Source organism: Camelus bactrianus, chromosome 12 (genome assembly GCF_048773025.1).
Source record: "Camelus bactrianus isolate YW-2024 breed Bactrian camel chromosome 12, ASM4877302v1, whole genome shotgun sequence".
In the NCBI taxonomy this organism is placed as follows: Eukaryota; Metazoa; Chordata; class Mammalia; order Artiodactyla; family Camelidae; genus Camelus; species Camelus bactrianus.
In genome coordinates this window covers 62,367,988-62,395,855 of record NC_133550.1, presented here as the reverse complement: position 1 = coordinate 62,395,855, position 27,868 = coordinate 62,367,988, and the positions used below count along the sequence as shown (strand labels likewise).

Below are 27,868 nucleotides of genomic sequence, written 5' to 3'. Positions count from 1 at the left end.
TGGGTTTTGAGTCTTCACTTTATTACTATGTCACCGGAAGTCACCACCTTCACTTGGTTCACCACAAATGGATGGATGTCATAAAGGAGGGTGCCAAGGGGCCACTGGAGTCACTCTTGAGACTTAACCAGGTGGTGGGGGAGTCTAGAGTCGGGGCCCAGGATGGGGACCGCCATTCACTGCACACACACACACACACACATACACACACACACACACACAGATATATTTGTGGAGCCTTATATTATACATCTTATATATAGAAAATATATATATTTATACTATACACAGGCAGTAATGCTGCGGGAAGGGCTGGGGCACCCAGACAAGGGCTTTGGGCACCAGGGGATGGGGAGTGTCACATCAAGGGGCAGCGCTGGGAGATGGATGGACAAGTCCATCCTCCCACGAACTCTTAGGAGAGGTGTTCCCCCTTTGTGCTCCTTAAGAGAACCAAAGGGGTCTTGGGCCAAGGTTGGGGGCCCCTGAAGGGTAATATGGGGGCTCTTGGTTACATGGGGGAAGCCTGGGACCCCCAAGAGTCTCTGAAGGTCAAGAATCACCAGGGAAGTTTGGAGTGGGGAACAGAAGCCGGTACTCTGGGAATTAGTCCCTCAGCTATTACACCCCCAGGTGGACCAGGAGCCGCACCGAGGCAGATGGCCTGTGACTGTGCAGGATCAGTGTCAATTCAGAGGCAGAAGACCTGGACCCCGAAACTCTAGCTCTGTGCTTGACATTGGACAAGTCACTGTCTTCCTGGCCCAACTCTCCACATCTAAGCATCCTTGCAGCTCTAAGCTTATGTGGAACCCAGTTTTCCTTGGCCCTCTCTTGCGCTTGATGGAAGGAGGGAGCCCAAACTCAGCAAGGTCAGTCTGCAGGGGTGCCCTTCTCCAAGGAAGGGCTTGGAAGCAAGGGGGAGGCAGAATAGGGCAGCAGGAAGGGAAAAGGGGATACCGCTGGCCTGTGAGCACAGGCTCTAAGCTTGGGGCCCCCAGGGGGCTGTCCTCAGCCAACAGGGGCAAGGCTTCCCCACCAGCCATTCCGCAGGGGAGTCAGGAGCCCCGGGTCGCAATCATATCCTGCCCTCCAAATCTCTCGTCCACTGTTTCTTGCCTTCCCTACCGCACGGCTTGACAGTAGGATCAATCCTGTCTGGGCTGCACCCAGGATGAGTGGAGGATGCTGAGATGATTCAGCAGCCCCTACTCCTGGCAAGGGTCTTGTAAACTTTCCCATTCTGGGGTGGCAGGGAGAGTCTGTAATAAACACCCAGGGATTGGGTGAAGCTTAAATGGTACCCTGCCCTCTAGCCCAGCATCATCAGCAGCTGGTCAGCGCCCAGGGAGAACAGATGGGCAGCACCCTGGGGTCTCCACTGCCCATCAGCAAGGGAGGCTTTTGGTGGGGAGTGGGCGAGGGGGGTGGGCTTTTCACAGCATCCTGCGTTGGCACAGAACTTCCCTCTGCCAGAAACACCCATGCCCACTCATACCTTCATCTGCTTCACAACCCTCTGGGCTGGTACAGGTTCCACTGCTCAGCCTGGCAGATACTATGATCCCATCCTGTCCCTACTTGGGCCACCCAAGGGAGAGAACCATAGATACAGCCCCTTCCCCAGACATGGAAAATCGAAGTCAGCAACAAGCAGCTGTCACTCGGCTGCCTGGGGTCCTCTCCTGTCACTGCTGTCCCTTGGGAGGACATGACCAGACCCAATCCATGCTTCACTAACTCACTCATGGGCTCTGAGCCTTTCCCCTTCTGTTAAGCGGGGACAATGACGCTACTTCTCTGCCTGGGAAATCCCCCCTCCTCCCCTGGTTGCCAGGCTAACTCCTGCCCATCCGCAGGGCCGCTCCTCAGGGCCCTCAGCTCATCATGCACTCGAATAGCACTTCACCCTGTAATGGACCCTGGGTACAGATATCGGTTTAATGCTCATCTCTGACATCTGCTCCTTGAGGGCAGGGACCCTACCCTCATACTATCCCTGGCACAGGTGTCTCATAACTGTCGAACAAAAAGGCAGGTGAGTATTACCTGCCTCTTCGGGTTCTTGTGGGGGCTGGTGGTGGGAACGTCCACAACCCTGTTGCCCTGCTCCCTGAGGACTGGCTGGTGGATGCTGGGCCCCAGGCCTCCCACACCTCTCTCCCCTCTTCAAGGCCTCCTCATCCGTTAAGACTCAGTGAAGAGCACAGGTTGTGCCAGAGTCCCTCCCTGCCCTCTACAACCCTCCTTGTGCCCTTGGGGACACCTGCCCTTCTCCCCTTCAGCCTGTGGCCTCCCTGAGCCTTTCATATGTACCAAGGGCTCTCACCGTTCACCTTGGGGACACTTTGTCCCATGGCAGCAGCTTGCAGGCTGGCCTTGCTGGGTCTAGAGCCCCTGTCCTCCCACAGAGAGACCAGCCCCTTGGCAGGCCTTCTGGAAGGCCAGAAGAGGGACCCTCCATGTCCTTGGCTATCCCTGGCTGAGCCCGGATGAGGGGAAGATGACATAGTGTCCCAGATCAGCTCTGTTTCCTGGGAGGTCACAAGGGCAGGGAATGGGGCACCTGCTGGGTGGCTGGGGCCAAGAAGCCCAGGTAGCAAGCCCAGCTCTGCCACTCACTCACTGTGACCTTGGGCCGGTCGCTCCCCGTTCTGGGCCTCCTTGTCCACCCAGCCCCAGGCAGGGATTTAGCAAGCCCCTTCTAGAGGCAGGGACAGCGGTCAGTCCTTCAGGAGACCATGAAGGGGTGCTGGAGCTCCCAATGGGATACGCACAGCACAGAGCAGGACAGGGGACCGAGGGAGTGAGGCGAGCCCTCTTGGCTCTCCTGCCCTGGGAGGAGGCCGGAGAGGGGTCGTGAGATGTGGGGAGAGGGGCCTGGAGGCAGGGCTGTCCCGCTAGGGGGAACAGTCAGGGCAGAACAGGCCCCTGGCTTGCAGCAGAATCAGGGTGTCTCACGGGCTGAGGTCCCCAAGGCCTCCTAGAATGACAGTAGCACTAGCAGTGGAGCCCCTGGCTCAGGGATAGGGGGAGGCAGGGAGGACAGGGGACAGCAGGTGCTCTGAAGTTGGGCAGCCTGGGCTTGGTCGCACCTCCATCACTGGCTGCCTGAGTGACCCTGGGCTTCTTGACTTCTCCACGCTTCAGTTTCCTCAACCATAACATGGAGACGGCCCCAACACTCCAAGCAGGGGGACTGTGTCAATCCTAGTGGGTGACAGCCCCCAGTCACACACCATAGCCAAATATTCCCGGTCGACCTTTCCCTCTGGTACCCTCAGGGCCGCCTCCACATCTCTTCCCCCTTTCCAGGAACCATTTGTCTTTCGCCACTCTGCCCAGAACAGGCCTGACACACAGTAGGTGCTCAATGATTGCTCGAAGACACAAAGAATGAATGCAAACCCCCCAGGGCCCTGCTGGACACAACTTACTGGGACATCGCCCCAACACCTACTGCCCCATCCCACCCGAGCTGCCCTGGACCTCAGTGAAACCACCTGGAGGTGCTAAGCAGGGCAGCCTGGGAGGGAGCAGGGGGCTGGGTGTGGAGGGAGAGGGCAGGGGGCAGCTGGGATAGGGCAGGGGCAGCCGGCCACTGCGGCTCAGTAGCCCTGCGACTGGTAGCCCTGGGGCTCAGTGTCGAAGGTGTTGGCCGGCTGCTGGTAGGTGCCGCCCATGCCGGCGGGGTCTGGCCCGGCGCTGGGCTCCACGTAGGGGGCGTAAGGCATGCTGGAGTCCTGGCTGGGGTCCATGTAGTCCTGGGAGAAGAGGGCCGAGTCGGCGCCAATCTGGTACCGCTGGAAGGCCAGCACAGCCTGGCCAGCCTGGGGACGGGGGCCGGCGAGGACAAGGACAGGCGGGAGGGGATGGTTACGGGAGAGACAGACAAGAGCACTGGGTTAGTGGAGGTTAGTTCACAGGACACATGCAGTAGAGGGTTAAATATCCTCAAAGCACCCAAGATAAAACCAAGCTTGACTTGGGGGAAGGAAGGCTGTCCTGGCAGCCAGCCCAGAACTACATCGTCTAGCCAGAAATAACTTCAGAAATCACCTGCTCCATGTCCCCTAATCCCAGAGGTCACGCTGAGCCACCAGAAATTCTAGAGTTTCCACGTGGATGTTAAAATGGCCCAAAGGCCACAGCATCCTTCTCAAACTGTGTTTTCAGGGTGTTATGCAGAAAGGGAAAAAAAAGTTTCCTGGTGGGACAGAGAACTGTTGGTATTTCCGAAAAGCTATTCTGAGCTATTCTGTCTCTCTTGCACCTAGGCATAGCCATATGACTAAGTTCTGGCCAAAGGATCTCCCTTAAGTTCCTTGTCCCACCCTTTGACTTGATGCCTAAATGCAGATGTGATAGCTGGTGCTCTAGTTGCAATAATGAACCATGAGGTCCATGAGCCAGTTGTAGGGATGGAAGAGGTCTGGGCCACTAAAGACTTCTGGAGCCCCTATGCCAGCCCTGGACCGTCTTCCCAGACTTGGGCTTTGTTTAAACCACTGTTATTTGTAATTTTTGTCATTTGCTGCTGAACCTAATTCTAATTGAAATACTTGGTCAAACAAGATTGGGAACCTGAGTTAAAGAGAAAGAAACAAGTTTCAGGACCATAGGATTTGTCAGAGCCTTGACTGTTTAATGTATGCTGGGGGAATCTAAGGCAAGCAACATTTGCCAACCCTATCTGACCACTGAAGCCCTTCTTTCATAGGACCTAGCTAGGAAGGACTTGTCTACAGCACATATGCATAGGTAGAAAATTCTTTTTCAGTAAAAGCAATTACATTGTTATTAAGGACAACGACACTGACCACACCAAGCTAGGAAAGAAATCAAATCTGTCATTAAAAGAAAATGTTGTATAGGTTCACTTGAGAGTGAACCAGACCAGAGAGTGAACCTTATCCAGAGATCTTCCCAACCCAGGTTATCTGCTTATGATGGAAAAGTGCTAATGTCCTACATACTCCCATTTGGGGCCTGGGAAGACTGAGGCCTAGAAAAGGGAGGCTTCATGGCAGGGTTAGTACCAGAACCCAGATCTGGGACACAGGGCTCCTGCCCCTTCCCAGACCAGGGCCCTTACCACCTCCTTCCTTTTGATCAGTATCTAAGTCAACCAGGAACCCAAAAGGGCCAGCAGATGAGAGGCAGGGGGTGAAGTGTGCTTGGCATTCTATTCCAGAAAGTTCCAGAAGCCCAGTGACTATGCATTAGCTTTTAATTTATGTCACTGGAGAAAGGTCAGAGGGGCAGCCCTCCCTGGAAAGTGGCTGTTTAAAACAAAGTGCCAGGGGTCTAGGAAAGGCAGGCGAGGCCTCAAAGAGACAGGCTGAGAAAATCAGGAGTGGTCCTCTTGTATTTTCCACTATGTTAGGATGAGGTCCTGGCTGCGAGGGGCTCAGATGCAGGAGCCTGGAGAAGCAGGAGGTGGAAAGCCCCCCTGGGGTAGGGGCCACATCTTCAGAATCCTTGAGCCATCAGCGAGTCCACAAGAGCACACAGGGAATGAATGAATGAGTCCCTGAGAGGAACTTCTGCAGACCTGGTCCTCCCGCAGCTCCCTGGCTTCGCTGTCCAGGCCGGTGTCCTGCATGGAGGCAAAGGCCTGGAGCAGATGACCTTGGACCCTTCCAGGGAGGGGCCTGTAGCTACCAGCACCTAGTGCTATCTCTGTGGTCACTCCTCTGTCCCTATTTAGTCAAGGCTTCCCTTGGCCATTGTGTTCAAGGAGGCACAGACAGGAGCTATGCAAGGGGGTGGGTCCCTGCTGGACTGAGGTGCAGAGGGGAGGCTGGGAGCTCTGCTCAGAGCCCAGGGACCTGGCGGTCCACCTGGCCCTGCTTCTTCAGAGCAGGTGTACTCTCTGCAGCATCTCCACCACGCAGTACTTTGCTCTGGGGACCAGTCTGTGCTCCATCACCTCCTCAACTCCTGCAGAGAGTGGAAGGATAGGTGGGTTCCTGCCCAGGCAGCTGAGGGCCCCAAAAGGCAACCTGTGTAGAATTGGAGGCCAAAGTCCTTTGGAAGAACAGGGACTCACCACATGGGAATCACTCTCAAAGTAGAGATTATGGAGGTATCCCTGACTCCTTGGAGAGAATGAATGAACGAATGAACAAAAGAGCCTACATTTATTGAGCATCTCTGTGCCAAGCCCTGTGCCAACCTTTGTTTCACCTGCACAACAGCCTTGAGAAGTTGGTCTATTATCACTCCTCAGCTGAGGGAAGTAGACTGAGGCTCAGAGAGGTGCAGGGGTCTGCCCAGGGTCACACAGCACATGGGAACACAGCCAGAGCAGGAGCCCTCTGATGTCCTTGGCCAGGCCCTCCTTGGCAGCCAGCCTCCACAGGGACTGTAAAATCGGCCTTCATGTCACAGCTGTGGGACAGGCTCCCACACTGTGCCCACAGCTCAGCACCCTGGCAGCCCATGTGTGGAGCCACCTCCAACCATCCAACAGCCTGCAGCAGTCCATCTGGGGGAGATTTCGTTTTGTCTTCCCCTCTCCAGCCTATGGGCTCCTGAGGCCAGGGACCACATCTGATTCATCACTAGGCACAAAACAGTTGCTCAATAAATGTTTACTGAGTGAACGGACACATGAAGAAGAAACAAAAGAGGCAAAGAGTGAGTATGTGGTGAGTCTTAACTGGCTTCTCAAGCCAGCCTTCCACTGCCCTGCACACCCTGGCATCCCGGCCAGTCCAGGCAGTAGGACGCCCCCCAACCTCACCACCAGGCATGATTAGGGCTCCCTGCCTCTGGAAGCCAGGCCGGCCTATGGCTGTGCCGAGGTGGGAAACAGCGTGCTGTATTCCTCCTGGAAGGTAAGGTCCTTGAATCTCCGCACGGCCAAGGCTGCAGTCAGGCTCTGCCAGGAGAGAGCAGGGGTGAGGCCAGTGGGGAAGAACAGGGAAAGGCAGAGGGGCCAGTAGGAAGCTGGCTTCCGTGGGCCGGTGAGCACCTGTCAGTCGGGCTTCCAGACTCGCCCCTGGGAGTCCTGGTGTCCAATCGCCCACCCCTTCTCTGTGAGCCCTACCCCCAAGAGAAAATGGATATCCAGGGATCCATAAAAAGAGAAAGAAGTCTCCCCAGGACAGGCTGGGAGTGGTTGGGGCAAGGAAGCCTGGCTGCAGCACAGCTTCACAGGAGGGGCCAGGGCTGGCTGCCCGCATACAGCTTTGGGGCCTCCTCCTTGCAGAAGGCTGGGCCAGGACAGCTGGAAGGCCTGGAGGGGAGGGGGCTGCAGGAGGAGAAGGGATAACCCTTGGGATGGAGGCACGGAGCATATGTGACCCCAGATATCTTCAGGAGGGAGATGAGAAGAAATAAACTGAGAGGACCTGAAACCAGAGGGAAAGACGGGCCAGCCTTGCTGCTACACTGATGGGGGTTCGAGACCACCGGGTCCAGGCCCGCAAGAGTGACCTCTGGCCGGTGGGGCTCAGAGACAAATTTTTTTTGACCCAAACAATGTATATTTTTTAACGTGAATAAATCACTAACACAGAGATGACATTTCACATAGAAATTCAGAATTCTGGCTTTTCTGGGAAAACAGGAAGACTTGGGCTCTGTGGGTCCTCATTCCTGCTTCAGAACAGGGGCCGAGTAGAAGATGCCCTTTTAGGATGGCGGGCACATGCCACCTACTCCACTCACACCTTCTCACACCCTGCCTGCTCCCTGGGCACCTGTGTTTGTGACACCCCCCACCCCAAGTCTAATCTCCCCGTTTTACAGATGGGAAGATAGAGGCCCAGAAAATTAGAGGCAGCCCCAAGATGTGACCCATCCTGACTCTAGGGTGGGGCTTCTTTCCAGCCTTGAGCCTCAAAGCCTAGGCCTCAGCTTTCTCATCTGTAAGAGGGGACAGTAAATACCTACCACCTGACTACTGGAGTGGTTGGGAGGGGGGTCTGTTACCACAGGCAGGGTGCTCTGTACCACGACCAGGGTCTGCCATCACCACGGGACTATCCTCGCTGGCAGGAGCAGCCCTGCCGTGAGCATCGAGGAAGGAAGCAGAACAGGGCGGGTAGGTACTCACCCACGTGAAGATGGAGAAAAAGGAGAAGGCGATGGCGGCCCGGGCAGCGTCTGTCCCTTCGTTCAGCGGGTTGTCCTTGGGCTTGGAGACCTGCCACTGGTTGGCCAGGTAGCAGAAGCCCACGAACCACAGGAAGGCCCAGAAGGCTGGGTGTCCACAGGGTCAGGCAGAACAGGCCACGAGAGTGGCGAGGAAACGGGAAAACCAAGGAACGGAGTGAGGTTCAAGAGAGCATCTCCCACACTCCCCCACCCCCAAAGGCGGGGCAGAGTGGGGAGCACAGGGAAGGTGCAGGCGAGAACAGAGGCGGGTCACATGCAGAGCGGGAGAGAGACCACGGAAAGGAGCCAGCCAGGCCAGGAGCAGATCCAGGAGGGCCCGGGCGGTGAGAGGGAGGGAGGCAGGGAGAGACAGAGAACAGTCAGTCAGCCCAGGCCGGTGTTTCTCTAACCTCAGTCAAACACAGATTTCCCGGCTAAATCCCTGACGGACCCATGGTCCACCTGAGGCCCGCAGCTCCCTGGGAGAAATGTCCGCCTGGCCCTCCGCCCGACGGCAGCCTCCCAGAGAATTGGGCATGGGAGTATGAGGGGACACTGGGGCCAGGGTGGTGGCTCAACTCTGGGTCTGAGTCTCGACCTCTAATGTGTTTGCAGCCTCACAAAGCCCCGAGGTTGGTAAGGGGCCCTTTGAAAGCCGAGGTCCAGGGAGTTTAGTGGTGGGAAACTTGTGGTGACAAGATATTCTCTGGGTGGCCGGGGTCTACAGAGAAGCCTGGAGCTGCTCAGGACAAAAATATGTGTGTGACCACAGGGTGGTGCCTAGAACCCAGCCCCTTCCAGAGGCAATGCTAAGGAACCCTGGGGCTCCATGGAACAGTTTGAGAATCATTCATGTCACTCTCATTCCTTCAGGTCTAAGGGACCCCAGGCCTCAATGCCTGCAGGTAACTGGGCTCATCCTGAGAATCCTGGGCCTGGAGGTGGGGGAGGTCCCAGCCAGAGACCTGAGACCACAGCCCTAGGCCAGTGACACCAAACCAGAGATCCTCCCATCAGTTTCTCAGAACGCAGAGGGACAGAGGGCAGGGTACCACTGCCAAAGCCCGTTTCTGAAGGGCAAGGGCAACAGTTGAAGGTAGCTCCCAGCTCCAAGTTCTGACTCTCCCAGGGCACCTACTGTGCGCCAGGGCCATCAACCTGTTTAGTCCTCATAGGGCTCCACCAGGGAGGGGCCAGAAGAGGCCACTCTGCTCCCCTCCCCGCTGAGCTGTGGGCGGTTCTGGGGTCTTGGGCCCAGCCTGGTCCCACCCTTCCTTGCTGCCAGGTTTGTCACCCCAAGTCTGTCCCTTCACCCGCCTGCACCTCAGTTTCCTCATCTGGAAAATGGGGAGAAGGGTGGCAGGTGCCTCACAGGTGTACATGAGGATAAGTGGGACCATGGTTGGGACCGACCCCTGCGGACTCTGTTGTGCTGGGGGTCCCTGCCGGGGCTGGGGCTCACCCGACACGCCGATGTCAGACAGGACGGCCTTCTTGCGGTCCTTCACACTGCTGATCTGTGGGAAGTACACGTCCAGGGCTAGGTAGAGCAGGCAGGTGAGGAAGGCGAGCACGCCCACGGTCACCCCGTAGCCGCAGGCGTTGGGGTTGCGGTTGTATATGCAGAATTCCTCGCTCTCCGAGGAGCTGTTGAGGTAGCCCTCGTTCACGATGGAGCCGAACACCACGATGGAGAACACCTGCCGGGGAGGTGGGGGGGGGCGGGGGCAGGAATGAGACCCGGGCAGGCCCCCTCCCATACCAGCCCTGGGGGAGGGGGAGGCTACCAAGCCCCTTGGCCTGCTGCCTGCCCCTCTGTAAGCCCCTTCACCCCAAAAAGCCACATGGCCAGAGTTAAGCAGGCATTTCAGAGGAGAGGCCCAGAGAGGGAGGGGAACTCACCTGGGGTCACACAGCACAGGCGGGTTAATTACTTCCTTCTTCAGCTGCAGGCACTGAGGACCCTCCCACTGCAGATGTGGCCCCAATCCCCTTCTAGTCTGCTGAAGGTCTGAGAGGTCTTCCTGGGCCCTGACACCAATTCCTCTCGGACAGGACCTGGCCTCCCAGAACAAGCGTTTTCTCGCCCTCTGGGAACCTGCCAAGCCCCCACGCCCCAGGCTGATTTCTCCAGATGCTGGCACGTGTCCAGCCCCATCTTATGATCCCCTCCCCTGTGCGGAGCCACGGGCTGTTCTGGGGTCTCAAGCCCTGTCCTTGGTCCCATCCTTCCCTGTTGCCCAGGCCCTGACAAGTGGAAAGAGTGATGAGTGAAAAAATACACCGGCCACAACAGCACACAACCAAGTGGCAGAGCTGGCTTCAAACCCAGGGACTTGACTCTCAAGTTCACGCTTTTTCCTCCTGCCTCTCGCCTCCCCTGAAACTGAGGATGAGAAGGCCCAGACCCAATGGACACACACACAAACAAGAAGATGGACCCCCGGGTGTGGCCTGCAGGAGCCTCAGGTGCAGGCTGCAGGGGATTTTTATTGTTTGTCCGTTTTCCACTTCACTTTGCTTTCTAATTTTTCCACAATAAGAAGCTATAATTTCAGTGTGCGCTAGACACAGTTTTGTCCTTAGCTAAGACCCAAGATGAGCAGTGACTCCAGGGCAGGTGTGGGAAAAAATACGAGAAGCATCATTTTAAGAATCTTATCTTTTTAAGATGTCCACCCTTTACAACGGGCTTTAGAATGTACTGGACATATCAGTGTAGTAATAATCTATATAAAACAAATCTACATCTTTAAATTGAAGTATAGTGGATGTATAATATTATATGTTACAGATGTATAACATAGTGATTTACAATTTTTAAAGGTTATACTCCATTTACAGTTATAACATATTGGCTATATTCCTCTTGTTGTACCATATATCCCTGTAGCTTTATTTTATACGTAATAGCTTGTACCTCTTAAACCCTCACCCTTACATGTTGCTGCAAATGGCAAAAAGTCATTCTTTTTTACAGCTGAGTCCACTGTATATTGCCAGACTACTGCTGGGTCAGATGGTAGTTCTATTTTTAGTTTTTTGAGAAGGCTCCATACTGTTTTCCACAGTGGCTGCAATAATTTACATTCCCACCAACAGTGTACAAGGGTTCCCTTTTCTCCACATCCTCGTCAACATTTGTTATTTGTGTTCTTTTTGATGATGGCCATTCTGACAGGTGTGAGGTGGTATCTCACTGTGGTTTTGATTTGCATTTCCCTGATTTGCGATGTTGAGCACCTTTTCATGTGCCTGTTGGCCATCTGCATCTACTCTTCAGAAAATGTCTGTTCAGTTCTTCTGCCCATTTTTTAATCAGATTGTTTATTTTTTGACGTTGAGGTGTGTGAGCTGTTTACATATGTTGGATATTAACCCCTTATTGGTCATAGCATTTGCAAATATTTTCTCCCAAATCCCAGAAGACTGTCTTTTCATTTTGTTGATGGTTTCTTTCACTGTGCAAAAGCTTTTAGGTTTAATTAGGTCTCATTTGCTTATTTTTGCTTTTAGTTCCTTTGCTTTAGGAGACAGATTCAAAAAAATTATTGCTACAATTTATGTCAAGGTGTCCTGCCTATGTTTTCCTCTAGGAGTTTTATGGTTTCTGGTCTTACATTTAGGTCTTTAATCCATTTGGGGTTTATTTTTCTATACACTATTAGAGAATGTTCTGGTTTCATTCTGTTACGTGTAGCTGTCCAGCTTTCCCAGCACCACTTATTGAAGAGACTCTCTTTTCTCCATTGTATATTCTTGCCTCCTTGGTTGTAGATTAATTGACCATAAGTGCATGGGTTTCAAATCCACATTTAATGGGAGGGTTGATTCAAAAATTTCTCCTGAAGGAGTGCATGATCAAAAGTTTGGAGACAACTGGTTCGTGACACTGTGTGTTAAGAAGGATTCTGACCCAAGTGTCTGTTAACAGATGGAGAAGTAAGTTGTGACATATCCATACAATGGAATATTATTCAGCCATAAACAGGGACAGAGTTCTGATACCTGCTGCAGCTGGATGAACATTAAAATGGGTGAAGTGAAAGAGGCCAGACACAATGGTTACTATTATAGTTTCTTTTGTGTATTATACCCGTAATAGGCAAAATAGAGACAGAAGACTAGAGGTTACCAGGGGCTGGGGGAGGGGAGACTGGGGAGTGATTACTCAATGGGTATGGGGTGTACTGATGGGGCAATGAACATGCTCTGAAACTAGACAGGTGGCAGTTGCATAATACTGTGAATGCACTAAATGCCACTGAACTGTATACTTAAAATTAGCCTATTGTGGGTAATGTGAATTTTTCTGCAACTAAAAAAAAAAAAAAAAAAGAAAGGTTTGGGATTCTGTGTCCTGGTTCAGCCACAGGCACCAAAGAAGGCAATTGCGGTCTGTGAGCCACACATCGCCAGTCCTGCTTTGGAATGTCCGCATCACTGCCACCTGCAGACCCACACAGGCCTCCTGGCTCACGATTCTACACGGTCACAGGCTCGGGATCTTCACAGTTACCCCACAAAGCAGCAAAGGCCATTTGTTCTGCCCCCCATTAACAGAGTAGGAAAACTGAGGCTCAGAAAGAGAAGGTGACATTGTCGTCAGTAGTACAGGCTGAACTCGAACCGAGGGATCCTGGGCTACTGACACAGTCCAGCCAACAAGGCAGATGCCACCGGGAGATGAAGGCTGGCTCTGATAGCCGGCTGCCTGGGCCATGTACCGCACAACTCCAGGAACTACCACTCACACAGCCCCTGAGACCTGTGCACCAAAACAAGTCCAAGGCTCCTACCAGAAAACTGCCAGGTTGGGAATCCCAGCACTGATGTCACCAGATGTCACTGATCCTGCAAAATGGAAAAGCCTCCTTTTTTAAAATTTTATTTCTTAATTGAAGTATAATTGATTTACATTGTTAGTTTCAGGTGTACAGCGAAGTGATTCAGTTTTACATATATATATGTGTATATATATATATTCTTTTTCAGATTGTTTTCCATTATAGGTTATTACAAGATATTGAATATAGTTCCCTGTACTCTACAGTAGGTCCTTGTTGCTTATCTACTTTATATATAGTAAAAAGTCTCTTGATTAGAGAGACTTCATACACTGAAGAGTCACACAGACCTGCTGGATTCAAATCCTAGGCCTGCTGCTCATGCTGTGTGGCCTCTGGCAAATGACTTAACCGCTCTGAGCCTCAGACTGGTCCTCTGTAAAAATTAACCTTCCCTCCAGGGCTGATGGGAGAATTACATGCAAGCATCCTGGAGCAGAGCAGGGTACAGTCAGGGCTTAGTAAGAGTTAACTCCCTTCTCCAGGGGCCCTAAGGAAGAATGCAGAGCACCAGGAAGGCCCTCTGGAGCAGCACTTCTACCAGACTCGCTCCCTGGGGGCTGGAAGGGACACTGCAGCTGCACTGCTGCTGGAGGTGGAAACAAGGGTGGACCCTTCCAAAAGCTGGCTGCAGGGAAGTGGGCAGGGCAGCAGGCGGCGGCGGAAGTCTGGGCTTTGGGGACAGCAGAGGAGGAACCATTAAGAAGGCCCTCTTGGGAGAGAGAAGCAGGGAGTCTTCAGAGACACCAAGAGGAAAGTGCTGGAGAGAATGTGTCCCCAAGAGGGGAAGGAGCAGGATCAAAACACCCTCTGAAGGACCTGGTGGGGCCCACAGGCAGAGTGGAAGGAGGAGGCTTCCAGCTGCTGCCTGTTCTTCAGCCCCCGAAATCCTCACACTCCTCTCCACCCCACAGGCCCCGCAGACATGGGCCTTGGTCATCAGCACAGGTCAAAGGCTTCTTGGCACCTGGCACTGTGCTGGGAGGGGGCATCAAGGGGTAATCAGGTTCATGGAGACCCTGCTGTCGGGGAGCTGACCATCTGGATGGACAGGAATGAGGGGGCAAGAGTCTGGGTCAGATTACCTGGGCCTGCTGAATCCTAGCCTGGCCACTTGTCTAGTGGCGTGATCTTGGGCAAGTGACTTGACCTCTCTGAGCCTCAGTTTCCTTGTCTGTAAAGCGGGGCAACAACTGCAGCTAAATCACTGATGTTTTGTGAGGCATGAATGAGGTCACGCATGCAAGGAACAGTATATGACGTGCATTAAGCACCCAAAAAATGCCAGACTGACACTAAACAAGTGGATAGGTCATTAAGACAGTGACCCTCAGTGGCAAATGCTGGGGGGAAGGCAGCAGTGGGCAGGGAAGGGAGCCCCAAGGAGTGATTTTTGAGCTGAGCAGAGCAGCCAGCCCTACAAAGATCGGGGAAGCTTGTTTCAGGCAGAGGAACAGAAGGGGCAAAGGCTGAAGGTGAGGGAAGGAGCTAGGATGGAGCAGTGACCAGGGAGCTGGGGCTAGAGAGGCGCGTGCGATGGGAAGGGGAAGATGAGGGGACAGGAGGGGGACAAGGCCTGGTGGGCCATGGGGACACCAGATTAAATGCAGTGAGATGTCACAGGGGTGACGAGATCTGGCTCTGTGGATCACGGTCCCCACCCTGAAGCATGAAGATCACCTAAGTGGATCCCCATCGCCTTCTGGATACAGTCCAAGCTTCCAGGGCTGGCGGAGAAGGCCCTCTAAGTAGCTGCCACGCCCACCTCTCCTGGGCCCCCACTCCCTCCATTTCCCACCAGCCACCTCATACCCTAGTCCTTGCCACTGTTTTCTTTCTGGAAGACTGTTTCTACCGCACCACAGGTCCTGGGCTATAACTAACTTTTCTGTTAACGTCTGCAGGGCCGGAAGAGCTGCCAGGTGGCCCTGCTGCTCGGCATGTGCCATCCAGGTTGCTGACGGCTCTGCACCCACAGGGCCCCCTGCATCCAGGGCCTGGGAGGCCTCATCTTAGAGGCAGAGAACTGGGGCCTGTCATCAGTTGTTCATTCATTCGACAGTATTTCTGAGCACTTAGGATGTGCCGGGCCCTGTGTGAGAGGCTGAGGCGGCAAGGTCCCTGTTCTCACCAGGGAGACAAACGGCTGAGAAACGTGCATGTAAGCCCTGACAAGTGCCCTGAGGAAACACAAAGCAGGGCAGGAGGAGACAGGCTGGGTGAACGGGAGGCTCTGAGGTAGTGACCTCTGAGCAGAAGCCCGACTGCAGTGAGGCAGAGCCATACAACTGCCTGGGAGAGGCAGGCCACGGAGGAGGAACCACAAGTGCAAAGGCCCTGGGGCATGAATAAGCTTGATGGGGAGACAGCTGAAGCCAGTGTGGCTGGAGCAGAGTGAGCAAGGTGAGGTCACTGAGGTAGGCAAGGACTGGCCCTAGGGACTTGAAGGGAAGGCTGAGTTTGGGAGTCACTTCAAGGTTAAGAGCAGGTGAGTGACTTGATCTGACTTAGGTTTGACAAGGCTGCGGCACAAAGGTGAAAGCAGGAAGACCAGCAGGGGCTATACAGCATCCAGGTGAGGGACGAGGGGCTGGGCTGGCGCGGGCAGCAGGATGGTGCAAATTGGCAGGTACTGAATATATTTTGGAGGTAAAGCCACAGCCTGCTGCAGGGATGGGGAGGGAGAGTGAGAACGAGTCAGGAAACAGAGGTGCCCAGGCCAGGTCCCTTGCAGGCCGCCGGGCTGGGCCAGGTTGCGGAGCCTCCCTTGGATCAGGGTGCTAGTTTACAGATGGAGAAACTGAGGCCCGGGAAGGGAAGAAGCAGGGCCAAGGACACACCACCAGACTCCCCACACTCCCTCCCAGTCCCCTAAGCCCCGAGTTAACACCTGCATTTAGCTGCCATCTCCCCACCTTGAGTTGGGGGGGGCCCCCAAGAGCGGGCCCGGGCCTCAGGTTTCTGCTCCACAGTCTGAGGCAGGAGGAAGCGGGACTCCCTCAAGACCCACGATGTGGCCGAAATACATGCTCTTAACTCCACGAGGTCTGTGTCCTTATTCTCATTTTACCCACGTCTGTCCAGGGACCTGCCCAGGTCACGCAGCTGGTTAGGGGTGGATGGAGGCTCAAACCCAAGTCTCTCTGAATCCAAGGCCAGTGCTCTGGGCTGGGCGGCCTCCGGAGAGACTTGCCAAGGCCGGGTCTGCAGGGACAGCAAGGAGCACAGAAGCACTGCCGGAGAACCGGAAATTAAACCGGAATGAAACCCTACGCTGGCCACAGCGGCAGAGGCATGGGAGGGACTCATCCCAGGGAGCAGATCTGCTGCAGGGACAGGGGACAGGTCTGCGGAGGCAGGACCAGCAGCCCGGAAACAGGAGAGGATGCAGGGTGGCCTTGGGGGAGGACCCAGAAGGGCCACTGGTCACTGGCAGGCACAGGAAAAACCACCTCTTCCCCTCACATTAAAGAAAAAAAAAGCACCAAGGTAAATGGGCCAAGACTATTTTTTTTCACCATCTTTATAATACAATCCTGAGTCTTTTGAAAAACAGGTTCCAGGTGGCACTTGGAGCAGAGCTATGTCAAACCAGAAAAACAAATCGGAAGGAATCTCAGAATCTTGGGCGACTGCATTCAGAGACACGGGGAAACTGACGGAGACCCCAGAACTGCCAGACCCTCCCTGGTCTCTCACCTCTCCCTCCCCTACTCCCAGAGAGCAGGTGATGGCAAGGCCACAGGCTGTTTGATCATTTTGCCCCTGCTGTTCCTACACCCCAGAATGCTCTTTGCCACCTTTTCCATCTTTCAAATAGGAACGAGCTCCTTCTCATCCTTCAAAACCCAGCTCGAAGGCAGAGATTCCAGCCGCCTTCTGGGCCACCCTCCTTCCCAGTCACTCTCCCTGACCCTGACCCTGCACACACTCCTGCTTGAGACTCATTTACGGGTCTGTCTGACCCCTGAGACCCTGAGCCTGTAGCCCACAGCCTCCACAGGGGCCCTGCATCATTTGGGAGTGCCTGACAAAACCCACCTCATTTAATCCTCATCAAAACCTCTAAGGAAAAAAGAAACCGAAAAACACCCCCATAAGCAGGTTTATTCAGCCCATTTCACAGAGAAGAAAATTGAGGCTCACTGAGGCCCATAGCAGGCCTACCCGTAGCGGGTACGTATGGGGCCTCCTGCCCAGGTCCACCCCTCTCCACCCCATGCCAGGATGTGAGCCAAACCTCCACCTTCAGCTGTTCCCCATGAAGAAGAGAATTCCAGATCCCCAGCTCAGGATCCGCATGAGACCCAGGAGCAACCCCTGGTGTCCCGAGCCATGTCACCACCCCATAGCACAGGAAGGGCCTGCCCCATTTTACTCCTCATCCGCATACAGAGCTGGCAGGCTGTGCCTGGGCCACTGCAGGGCATCAGGCTGACCCGGGCTCCAGGACCAGTGCAGAGGTGGGCGGGGGAGAGGTCACTGCTGTTTGCAGGAACTTCCCAGAGGCCTGGATTTAAACATCCTTAGGCACGTGCTGAGTCTTCCCCCAGGTAAGCTGTAGAGAGATGAAGTCGGAAGCCCACGCCCTCCAGTCCTGTCGGCAACGAATGGCACCTCTCACTGTACAGGGACATCTGTTCCCAAGCCCGGTGGCTGGGAGGAGCTCCTGGACCCGCCTCACGCTGCAGGCAGCCAGCTGACCTGCTCTCTGGCTCTCCACTTCATGGTCTCCGTTGCTGCCCACTTCCAGGCTGCAATGTTGTTGCCTGACTCCGGACAGCCTCCTCTCTGCCTCCTCCAAGGCAGCTCCAGACGCCGCCAGGGGGTGCCCACCACCCCCAACTCTCAGCAGTCCCTGCTGGGGCTGAGGGTAAAGTCCAGCTCCTAAGACATATGAGGTCCCGCTACGTGGGCCGCTGGTCTCACCTCTGGCCTCTCCCAGCCCCTAGTGACCTCCAGTCCCTCATCCATCTGCACACTGGCTCCCACTCAGCTGCTCAGACTCCAGAACGGGCTCATCCTTGAACCCCATCCAACCTGGCAGTTGGGCCTATTTCTTCGCCCTCCCCCAAACAATTCTCAATTTATTCCATACCCTCGATGCTGGTCCAGGCCACCACCGCCTCTTAGGCAAGGACAGCAGTTTCCCAAGCTGTGTGCCCACTCCCATTCCTGCACTGTCCACTTCACAGCAACTGGAAAGATCTCTTTAAACCTAAGTTAGATCATTTCAAACTCCTGCTCCATCCCACCCACCCACAACCCCATGGTGAAATCCCCCTCCCCACTGGAATCTCCAAGGTTCCTGCCTTCCTCTCAGACGCCTTTCCTGCCACTCTCCTCTCATTCCCTCTCAAGCTCATTCCTGCCTCAGGACCTTTGCACTGGCTGTTCCCTCTGCCTGGGATGCCTAGAGTTCCCCAGAACTTGCAGGCTGGTTCCTGTTGGTTCCTTCTCAACATCCAAATCTCAATGCAAGCCACCTCCTCAGAGAAGCCCTCCAGACCTGAATCCCAGATCTACAATATTCTCCACTATCTCAATTAATTTTCTTGATAATATCATTATATACTTTTTTCCTTATTTACTGTTTCAGTTGTTGGGTGCATGTCTCCCCTAGAGACCCAGAAGGAGGGTCAGGAAAGGTTTCAAGGAGAGTGAACAGCAAGCCTGATAGCTGGGCAGAGGCACAGGCAGCACAGGAGTTGGGAGAAAGAGTATTCTCTCCTCAGCATCCTTGGCTTGGGTCTCTGCTTGCATACCTAAGACCACAGGGAGCTCACTTCCTAAAAAGGGGCTGCAAAGTCCTTTCCTTTACCACGAGTTGAACCTGCCTTCCTGCTGGTGTCCTCGTGACGTCCCCAATCTGCCTCTTGGGCTCCAGGAAAGGGTAGACAAAGAAAGGGGCAGCTGTGTGTTTAAGGGATGAGTCAGGCTGCAAGGGCCCCCCTTCACAGGAAAGGGGCCCTGCCTCTCGCAGGTCATGTGAGGAAAACGGCCAAAGTCAACGCAGGGGCGTGTGACAGGCATCTGGTGGGCACTCGGCTTCCTCCAGAGCCTCGTGTAGAGCCGCAGGGCTAGGGCGGGGCGGGTGGGGCTCCAGGGCCCTTCTCTCCTCCCTGGCCCAGGCGCAACGCTCTGCTGCCTTGGAAGTGACCTGCTGGGGATTAGGCCATAATCTTCCTGCAAGCTGTCCCCGGGTGTTCTCGGCGGTGGGGGTGGGGAGTGGGCTCTGCCGGGCCAGCCTGTCCCTGAGGTACTGAGCCTTGGCCCGCTGATCTGAAGGCTTCCTCATCTTCTCCCTCCGTGGCTGAGTAGCCGCAAGGGGGTGGAAGCCTCAAAGAAATGGGGATACTGAGATCCAGAGACCAGCTGCTTGACCTGCCCAGGGCTCATGCTCTGGACAGAAGTATCCAGATGCCCCGCCCCACAACCTTCCATATCCCAGGTCCAGCCACCTCTGATCTTTCTGAGGTGGAAGGACGTGGGGGAGAGGGGGGACAGGCAATACCACTCTGGAAAAGGGTTGTGAACACCAACCAAGTACTGGCTGAGCCCTTCCCCAAAGGACCTCATTTATGCACCAGTGAGCCCTGGAGGAAGGCACTGCTGTCCCCATTTCACAGACGGGGAAACTGAAGCTCTGCGAGGTCCTTCAGCTGGTAAGAACGGCAGGGTTAACCAACCAGTTGTCTGCTCTACCTCACCCCAATGCCAGCCTCTGCCCTGCCAGCCCCTACATGCCTGCCATTGTTCACTCTTTCTATCCCTCTGAGGAAATTCCTGGTCTTCGGAGAGATAATCCGGTCCCAGGCTCTGCCTCACCTTCTGGAGGAGACACAGAGGGGGAAAGCTCCCCACTTCTAGAGTTCTTACAAGCCTTCACGAAGAGCACAAGGAAAGGGAGGAGGAGAAAGCAAGCTTCGGGGGAATCCTGGAAGGTTTCAAGGGGGAGGTGATATTTGAGTTGGACCTTGAAGACTAGATGGTAGGTGGAAGAGGGAGGGCAGAGCAGTGCAGTTCCCAGCCTCATTCACACACATGTGGAGCCTTTACAAGATGCCAGGCACCGTCTAGCACTGGGGTTATGACAGTGACCTAACAGATGTGGTCCCTGCCCCCCAGAGCTTACAGCCCACAGGGGCAGCAGCCTCTCCTCACCGCTCTGCTGTGCCTCTTGGCCTTGGCCTTTATCCGTGCCATTCCTCCTGCCCAGAACGTCCCCCCTCTCCACCTGGCTGGCCCCATCCCTCTCATCTCAACTCTACTGTCCCGAGCCCGAGTGAGTGTTTCCTCACTCTGGGTCTTGTGCTCCATATGTAAGAGGTTTCTCCACCACATGTCCCTCCACTAGACTGGGAGTTCTCGTGAAAACCAGGCACGCTAAAGAGAAGACAACAGGATGTCTGTGCCCTGAGGCTGTCGGAACCAATGGGAGGATGTATAAACCCCTCACTGCGCCAGAGGCAGTTGGGAGAGCCATTAGTAACAATGGGCCACGGGATCTGGCAACGCGAAGGTCACGAAGGTCACGGGTGATCTTGACAAGATGGAGAAGTGAGGGAGACAGCCTGAGCGGGGTGCATGTGAGAGAAAACCGGAGGAGAGACACCAGAGACGGTGACCACAGACAAATCTGAAGGACCAGAGGAATGGGCCAGGGGGTGGAAATAACACACATTTGTAAGCTGATGGGAAAGAGCCAGAGTGGAGGAAGGAGAAGAGAGTGGAGGGAGGGAGGGAATCAGAGTCCATGAGCAGGTGGCTGGGATCTAGCGGACCCTGCAAGGCTGGCCTGGGCCACCAGATCAGGCGAGAGCCTAGGAGACGGGCAGGTGTGAGGGGGCCAAGGGTGGATGCAAGCCGAGCTTCACCAGGTGAGTGCAGCAACACAGGAGGGCTAGAGCTGGGAGCAGGTGGCTGAGGCCACCAGGGAGCCCAAGCTGGAGAAGGGGACAGGGAGGATGGGGTGACGGCTGGTGCATAGCTGGAGGGTCAATGGCTCAGAGGCCCCAAGCCAAGGATCACTGGAATCGGGGTAGGTGAGCGAGAGAGCTGGAAAGACAGGGGGTGGTGGAGAGGCAGACACCTGAGTTCACGCAGCTCCTGGGAACAATGGCCAGGGCCAGGGAACACCCGCCGAGAGTGGCTCAGGTGGTGAGGACAAGACTGTAGGAGGAAGGAGGCCAAAGAAGGGAGAGGCCAGGGTGTGAGAAGGATCATGGAAGCAGGAACTACGGTGACCAGGAACGCAGACAGGGTGGTGCTGGAGAGGGCAGGTGCCAAGTCTAGGCATCTTCCAGGAACAGGGGAAGTGACCTGGGGCTGGCCCACAGTGAGGGAAGTGGCAGGTCCAGTGCTGGCCTGAGATTCAAAGCTCACAGAGAATGGTCTGGAAGCCGCCTCAGGAGCCAGATGGACCCTGCCCATCTCCAGACCTGGCAGAGGGAAGGTATGAGGCAAAGAAAGGCGCCACTAATAAGGCTGCTGGGGAAGCGCAGTCCTGGGGGAAGGCCAGGTTACGGTGCAATTTACAGAAGGCATCAGGGACGTTCAGAGGAGGCTGAAGATTTGGGGAACAGACCATGTTCTCTTGACCCCGGGACCCTGAGTTATTTGAGGAGCCCTGGCTTATTGGGGTTCCTGAATGATTGCTTTCTAAATGGTCTGAGCCTGACAGTCTGGGGCTGTCCCAGCCAAAGGGCTACCCCTTCCCCGCAGTTCCCCTCCTCCCACACCATCTTCCCCAGCAGAGGGGAGCTGAGCAAAATTCCCTCTTGGACCGGAAGGCTCCCCCAGAAACACAGGGGCACCAGCCGCCCTGCCAGCTCCAGGTGACACTGTTCTGCTCATATAGTAATGGACCCAGGGCCCAGGGCTGCCCGGCTGCAGGCCCCCATAAAGCATTGGGGGTTGGTTCTTGACATCACTTCTTTAAACACTGACTAGTCCCAAAGTTCCCAACCTACAATTATCTAGGAGCAAGAGTAGGGTTCTTTGAGGCTGGAAAGGCTAGGAACCACCAGCCCAATCTGATGTCTTTTCCCATTTGACAGATAGGGAAACTGAGTCCCAGAAAGCACTGGCATCTTCTCAAGTCACGCCACCAGTTAGGGACAGAGGGGGTTCAGAATGTGGCCTCAGGCCTCCGGGCCCCAGGCACTTCCCCATGCTCTGCCTCTCCTCCCACTGGACAGCTGGTTCTTCCGGTGTAGGTGCCAAATGCGGCTCCCTTGCCAGCCCTGCCATCTGCTCTCTTCCTTTCCTCCCTCCTCCTCCTGGTTTTTCCTCCTCTCCGCCCTCCCTCCCCCAGCCTTTGTTCTTTCTTCCCAGGTTCAGGCCTGCCTAACAGCCTTACACAAGTGGCCACGTGGGACTCCCCATGTGGCTGGGGACTCCCAGAAGCAGGAAGCAGAGGCTACATCCTGGAAGTCAGGTGTGGGCTGCAATGCCAGCAGCTCCAGTTAATCTCTCTGGGCCTCAACATCTCACCTGAAGTTGTGGGTAACAAAACCCACTGGACAGGGATGTCACACACCTGCAAGAGCGGATTGGATGGCAAGCCCTTTAAATGTCTATTTTCACAAACCAAGTCTGCTCCAAACCTAGCACTCCAGTCTCCTGTTACAGATGAGGCTTGGAGAGGCTAGGATTTTCCAAGGTCCCTCTCTGGTGGCCCTGCTCTTGATGCCAAACCCAAGGTTCCTCAAGTTCCCACACTGCCCCAGGACCTGAAGAAATGCCCAAGATACGTGTAGAAACCTATCAGCCAACAACTACTGAAGACCTCTCTGCACTGACCCCATTCTAGACCTGAGAGAGATGGACCAGCCAACACAACAGTCAGCCACAAGCAGGTGAAGAGGCGAGGAAGATTCCAAGATGATAAATGCCAAAGGAACACTGGATTTACCTCCATGGACCCAGCTCCCTGAGTAAGTGACAGGACCTTGCTCAGTGATGGGAGAGGTGGGGCTGGATGAGACCACACGTTTCCTGCTGGGACCCCTGCCCCCAGGGCCTTCTCCAAGCCACACCTCCACACAGTAGCCACAGAGAGCTTCTGAAACACACCTCTTCTCTGCTTAAAAGCCCTTTCTGAGGCTCCCTATTGCCCTCAGATGAAGCCAGCTTGTGAAACTGTCATCCAAGGCCTACCCTTGGCTGCTCACCTGCTTGCCCCTTCAGCCTCTTGACTTGTCACTCTCACTCACAGACCCGGACCCCCAAGAGCTCACCATCATTTCTAAGACCCACTCAGACCTCATGGCCCCAGGTATTTATTTGCACATGCTGTTTCTCCCACCTGAAGTGCCCCCCAACACTTCTTTATCAGAACCAGCTTAGGAGTCACCTCCCCCTGGAAGCCCTCCACATCCCCTGGCAGAGGTAGCCATTGCATTTCCTTCCTGTAGCATCCTGGATGGTGCTTGTGGACTCAATTCTGTTCTCACCGGACTGAGAGTATCTCCGGTGGGACACATAGGCTGGCACGGACTTGGTGTTTGTGGAAGGAATGAATGCACACCACAGTTGGCCAGAGGCTCTGTCTTCACTCTGGACCCCTTTTATCCACAGATCCTGCAGGCTCCAGAATTTCTACGCGGGACAGCTAGGGTGTGGAAATCTGGTTGGGAGGCAACCCAAGGGGTCTCATCTTGAAGCTGCTGCCTTAGCAAACTCAGCTTTCATACTCAGTGTTTGCTTGGGGTGACTGAGGGGCTCTGATAAAAATGTGGGTGTAAAACCACCCCTTCAAGCTGCCCCTTGGTGCCACTTCAACTCAGACCGGGAAGCTACGGGGAGTACACTGAATGTGGACACGGACAGGGTTGAAACTGCAGCTCTGACAGTCCAGAGCCCAGTCTCTGTTTCGAGCCAGTAGACAAGTCACTTCCAGCATGCGCCTTACTTCTGTCATGGGGGCGATGACACCTACCCTACTTACAGAATCCTTAGTGTTACAGCCAAAGCCCTTAAGAGATCAACCGTGAAAACAGCAAAATTTCAAATGTTTTATTGTTTTATTTGTCCAAAACAGAGCATTAATTAGAGAAAAAAAAAACCCTCTCATCTATCAGCTCCCATATTCTTTCCCAATAAATAATTTCAAAACTCTATAAGTAAGGACATAAATTCCCAATAGAAGGTGGTCCTTTACAGGAAGACATCTAGCTCCCTGCCGGAACTCCATTTTCCCACCTGGCTCCAGACAAAGAAAAGGGTCACTGACAGGCTGCAGTCATGGAGCAAGAGGGCACCTCTGACCCAGCCCAGCCTCCTTGTTCTAGTGGGAGACCGGAGGCACAGGGGTGGCCACAGCTGGTGCCTGGGGGAGCCAGGAGTGGCGGCAGGTCTCCTGGCCCCCAGGCAGCACAGACCACCTCCCTGCCAACCCAGGTCAGAGGAGGCAGCTCTGAGCTTGCCCTGGACACTGTCCCAGCTCAGCCATCCCCTCCTCACCCAGGGCAGGAAGGGTCCAAGTTGGGGTCTGCCAGAGGGCTCACTAGCTCCCTCCCCACCTTAACCCACAGGTTCAATTCCTCAATTCCTACTGTGAGTAATCACGCTCCCAGGTGTATGTTTGTGTGTTGGGGTGGGGTGCAGGGCCCAGGGCGCATAAGGGCAGAGATGAGCTGAGAAAGCCTCAGTCAAGAGATAAGGGGGTCCTGCCAGGCCTGGGGGCTCAGGTTCTAGGGAGGGTCCAGGCTTGGTGACACCCTAAAGCTTATATGGTTTGGGGGCCCACTTTCAAATAAACTAGTAACAGAAAAAGATCTTTTTTTTTTTTTTTTACAAATTTTACAAAATCATAAGCCCATATGCACACATTGCTAGGGCCCCTCCAGGGCTGCAGATGGGATCTGGGGAGCACAGAGGGAGTCCTCAACGGAGTGACCAACCGTCTTGTCTGTCTGGGACAGAGGGGCTCCCAGGATATGGGACTTACAGTGCTAAAGCCAGGAAAGTTCTGGCAAACCAGGGCAAATCGGTCCCGGATGCCCAGGCTCCATTAGCTCGAAGATGAAGCTTCGTGCCTGCCAGACCCTGCGGTGAGCAAAGGAGTGCAAGGGCGAAGGGCAGGTGGCTACATGCGTCCACTGCATGCCCCCGATGCATTAAACTGTCTCAGCGCACCACCTGCCTTTGAGAAAGCCTGGAAGGAGGCAGCAGCCCTCCCCAAGAGGTGGGGTCACACATGCTTTTTTTTCTTTTTTCTTTCTTTTTTTTTTTTTTTTGCGGTAAAATACACATAACACAGAATTTACCATCTTAACCATTTTTAAGTGTACAGTTCAGAGATATTAAACATATATATTGTACTACCATCACAAATGATATATGTTTTGCAATAATTGGCAGGTATTCACTTCTATGATCAGAAAAAAACCTATGTATTTTTTAAGTGTCGATCAGCCTGTATCAGATGCCTTTGCTCACACAAAGGTAGTGAGCAGGACTAGGACACTGTGGGGGCCTTTGGGAGGGGTTTGGGCACTGGATGGGGGTTGGCCCAGATGACCTTCACCCTTTCCGGTCCTGAAATCCCAGGATTCTGAACTCTTCCTCACCCAGAGTAAGCACTGTGCCTTGGAAACAAGAATATTTAGGTTCAAGTCCTCCATCTGCCTCTTACATGCTGAGTAACCTTGGGTCTCTCTGAGCCCCAGTTTCCTCAGTTGTGACACAGGTATGACACACGTGTGACAAAGGCTATTGGGGGTACCAGCTGGGCAATGGTGAGAGCAGCCCTACATACAGTGATGCTCAGTCAGTTACCTTTACTCCCTTCTGCCTGGAATGTTCTCCCTGCACCTTGATGCGCACATATGTAAACCCTCCTCTTCCTTCCAGGCCCAATTTGACATCACCTTCTCCATGAAGCTTCTCTGATTCCTCTCCTGGCTCTCACGGCCTCTGCCCCGGGGTACCTGGCTCACTCCCCAGCAGGACTGTGGGCTCCCTGAGCACTGAGGGCTGTGTCTGAGTCATGCCGCCTTCCCTCTGGGCCTAGCCGACTCAGTAAAGCTTTGCTAAATGAAGCCATCAAAGGTAGAAGTGACCCAAGCAGACAAAACGCCAACACCCCCTCACAAAGCCAGTGACTTCACCCTCCTAGGGCAGTGGCCCAGTGGCCAGTAAAGGGAAACAGGGCACAGAGCCCGCCCATCTGATCAGGCAGGTATTCCCCAGAGCTCTACCTTCGCCAAGGATCTGCCAGGGTCTCTGGGGGAGCTGGAGATGACACAGAGGAATGAACTCAGCACCATAAACCCTGCTGGATGTACCCAAGGTGTCAGGCCCTGTGCCAGCACTGGGGAGCCAAAGACTAAAGAACAGGACTTCCCTGCACTCAAAGAGCTCCCCAGCTGGTGGACACTTGAGAAGAAAAGGGGTTTAAACGTGGCCACACTTCCTTTAGCACCAGAAGGAAGTTTTAACGTTTTTAGACGAAGGAAAGATGGCTCCCTTTCTCTCTGGAAGGCCGGAGATAGACACTCAAGCTCTCCCACCCATCACATCTTAATATGGAGCGAGGGAGCTTGAGCTCCCCATGGCCACAGCTAGCTTTAGATGTAGCCCCTTGGGGTAGCTGACAGTGTCCCTGCCCTGTGTCCCCAATCCAGGTCCTTCTGGTCTGGGCCCACAGGAATGGGCCTCAGGCCTGTAGAGGGAAGACCCTCTAGTGAGGGCGTGTGTGCAATGGCCAGCAACCCTAGGGGGCCTGAGGCATCCCTCCCCAGACAGCAGCAGGCCTCCATCCCCTGAGGTGCTTGCCCAGGCCATGTGAACCCCTCCCTGTGTGCTGACTGTCTCTGTCCCATCCTCCTCTCCCCGACTCTCCAGGTTTGAACAGGGACCCCACTCAGCCCTCTGCACTGGGGGATTTTTGTCCTCATCAGGCTGAACGGGCCTCTCTGCTCTTCCCTGTGGGCTAGGAGACCTTTCTCTCACCGCTGTCCCTGCCCCACCCCCCAGGCATCCAGGTGTTGGCACAGATTCTGGAAATACCAGACCCCAGGGAGGTCTCAAGGAGGCTCCTCCCACCTCTCTACAAATCGGGAAACTGAGGCAGGCGAGCGGAGGCGACCCTGCCCACCTCGGAATTTAACTCCTGGTTTCCTGTGAACATTTCTCGAGTGGTTTCCAGCCCAAGGTCACGCTGCAGAGATGCAGCTCCCGGGTAGAAGCCAGGTATCCGGCTCCCGACGCATAGCTCCACAAGGTCCGGGCTAAGCCACAAAAACCTGCTTTCCTGCCCTTTCCTCCTCCAACGTCCATAGCAAGCGCGCGTGCACCTCAGCAAGATGATCCACCCCCCAAAAAAGGCCACCTGAAACCAGGATTCCGTCCCCACGGGCGCGGGTCCGCCCAGGCGGCCGCGCGCAACCCGAGCCGCGAGGTGCCTGATCGCGGCCTGGAGGTCACCGCGACGAGGGGAGCGCAAGACGGGGACGCCAGGAAGCCAGGGTTTGGGGCGCAGGAGCGGGAGCCTCCAGTAGCGGGAGCCCCTGGCGAGCGCCGGGACCCACGCCCGGGACCCAGGAAGGAGAGAGAGGCAGGCGCCAGTACCCGGGCCGGACGGCTCCCCGCCGGTGGCCGCGCCCCTGCCCGCACTCGGTGGGGTTGGGGGTCTGTCCTGGCGTGCCACCCTTGTCCGCGCCCCCACCCCACCCCACCCCCAGCCTGGCCAGGCCACCCAGCTGTCCTTACCCAGGACACGACGCGCAGGATGGTGTGTGGCTGCCGGATCAGGGTGTAGGGGTCGAAGGCGCCCCCGGCTTTGCCCGCTCCGTACGCACCCCCTTCCATCGTGGCTGCACCCGCGCGGTGCCCCCCGCTCGGCGCGCGCCGCCGGCCCGTGCGCGTGCGCGGCCCCCCCACCCCCGTCTCCGGCTCGCGCGACTGAC

At 55.1% G+C, this 27,868-nt stretch overlaps 1 protein-coding gene across 4 annotated transcripts; it reads right to left on the bottom strand.

Annotated features, from left to right (window-relative positions):
- On the bottom strand, positions 1-27,868 carry SYNGR1 (synaptogyrin 1). Of its 4 annotated transcripts, none has more exons than XM_074375575.1 (4): positions 27,672-27,868; positions 9,569-9,806; positions 8,066-8,211; positions 1-3,830 (listed from the first exon to the last, which is right to left on the bottom strand). In XM_074375575.1, the coding sequence occupies exons 1-4, from the start codon at positions 27,768-27,770 to the stop codon at positions 3,609-3,611; spliced, it is 705 nt and encodes a 234-aa protein (XP_074231676.1). In that variant the 5' UTR covers positions 27,771-27,868; the 3' UTR covers positions 1-3,608. The 4 variants fall into 4 exon arrangements, with proteins under 4 accessions (XP_074231676.1, XP_074231678.1, XP_074231677.1 ...); XM_074375577.1 differs by having other exon boundaries at positions 1-3,764; positions 27,672-27,865; XM_074375576.1 differs by lacking the exon at positions 1-3,830 and adding an exon at positions 5,213-5,599 and having other exon boundaries at positions 27,672-27,866.

Bases quoted from the DNA above. Each gene is read 5' to 3' on its own strand.
- SYNGR1 (XM_074375575.1), bottom strand. From the start codon at position 27,770: ATGGAAGGGGGTGCGTACGGAGCGGGCAAAGCCGGGGGCGCCTTCGAC. The intron at 9,807-27,671 runs GTAAGGACAGCT...CCTCCCCGGCAG, and splicing joins TCCTGCGCGTCGTGTCCTGG to GTGTTCTCCATCGTGGTGTT. The intron at 3,831-8,065 runs GTGAGTACCTAC...CCCCGTCCCCAG, and splicing joins TTTTCTCCATCTTCACGTGG to GCTGGCCAGGCTGTGCTGGC.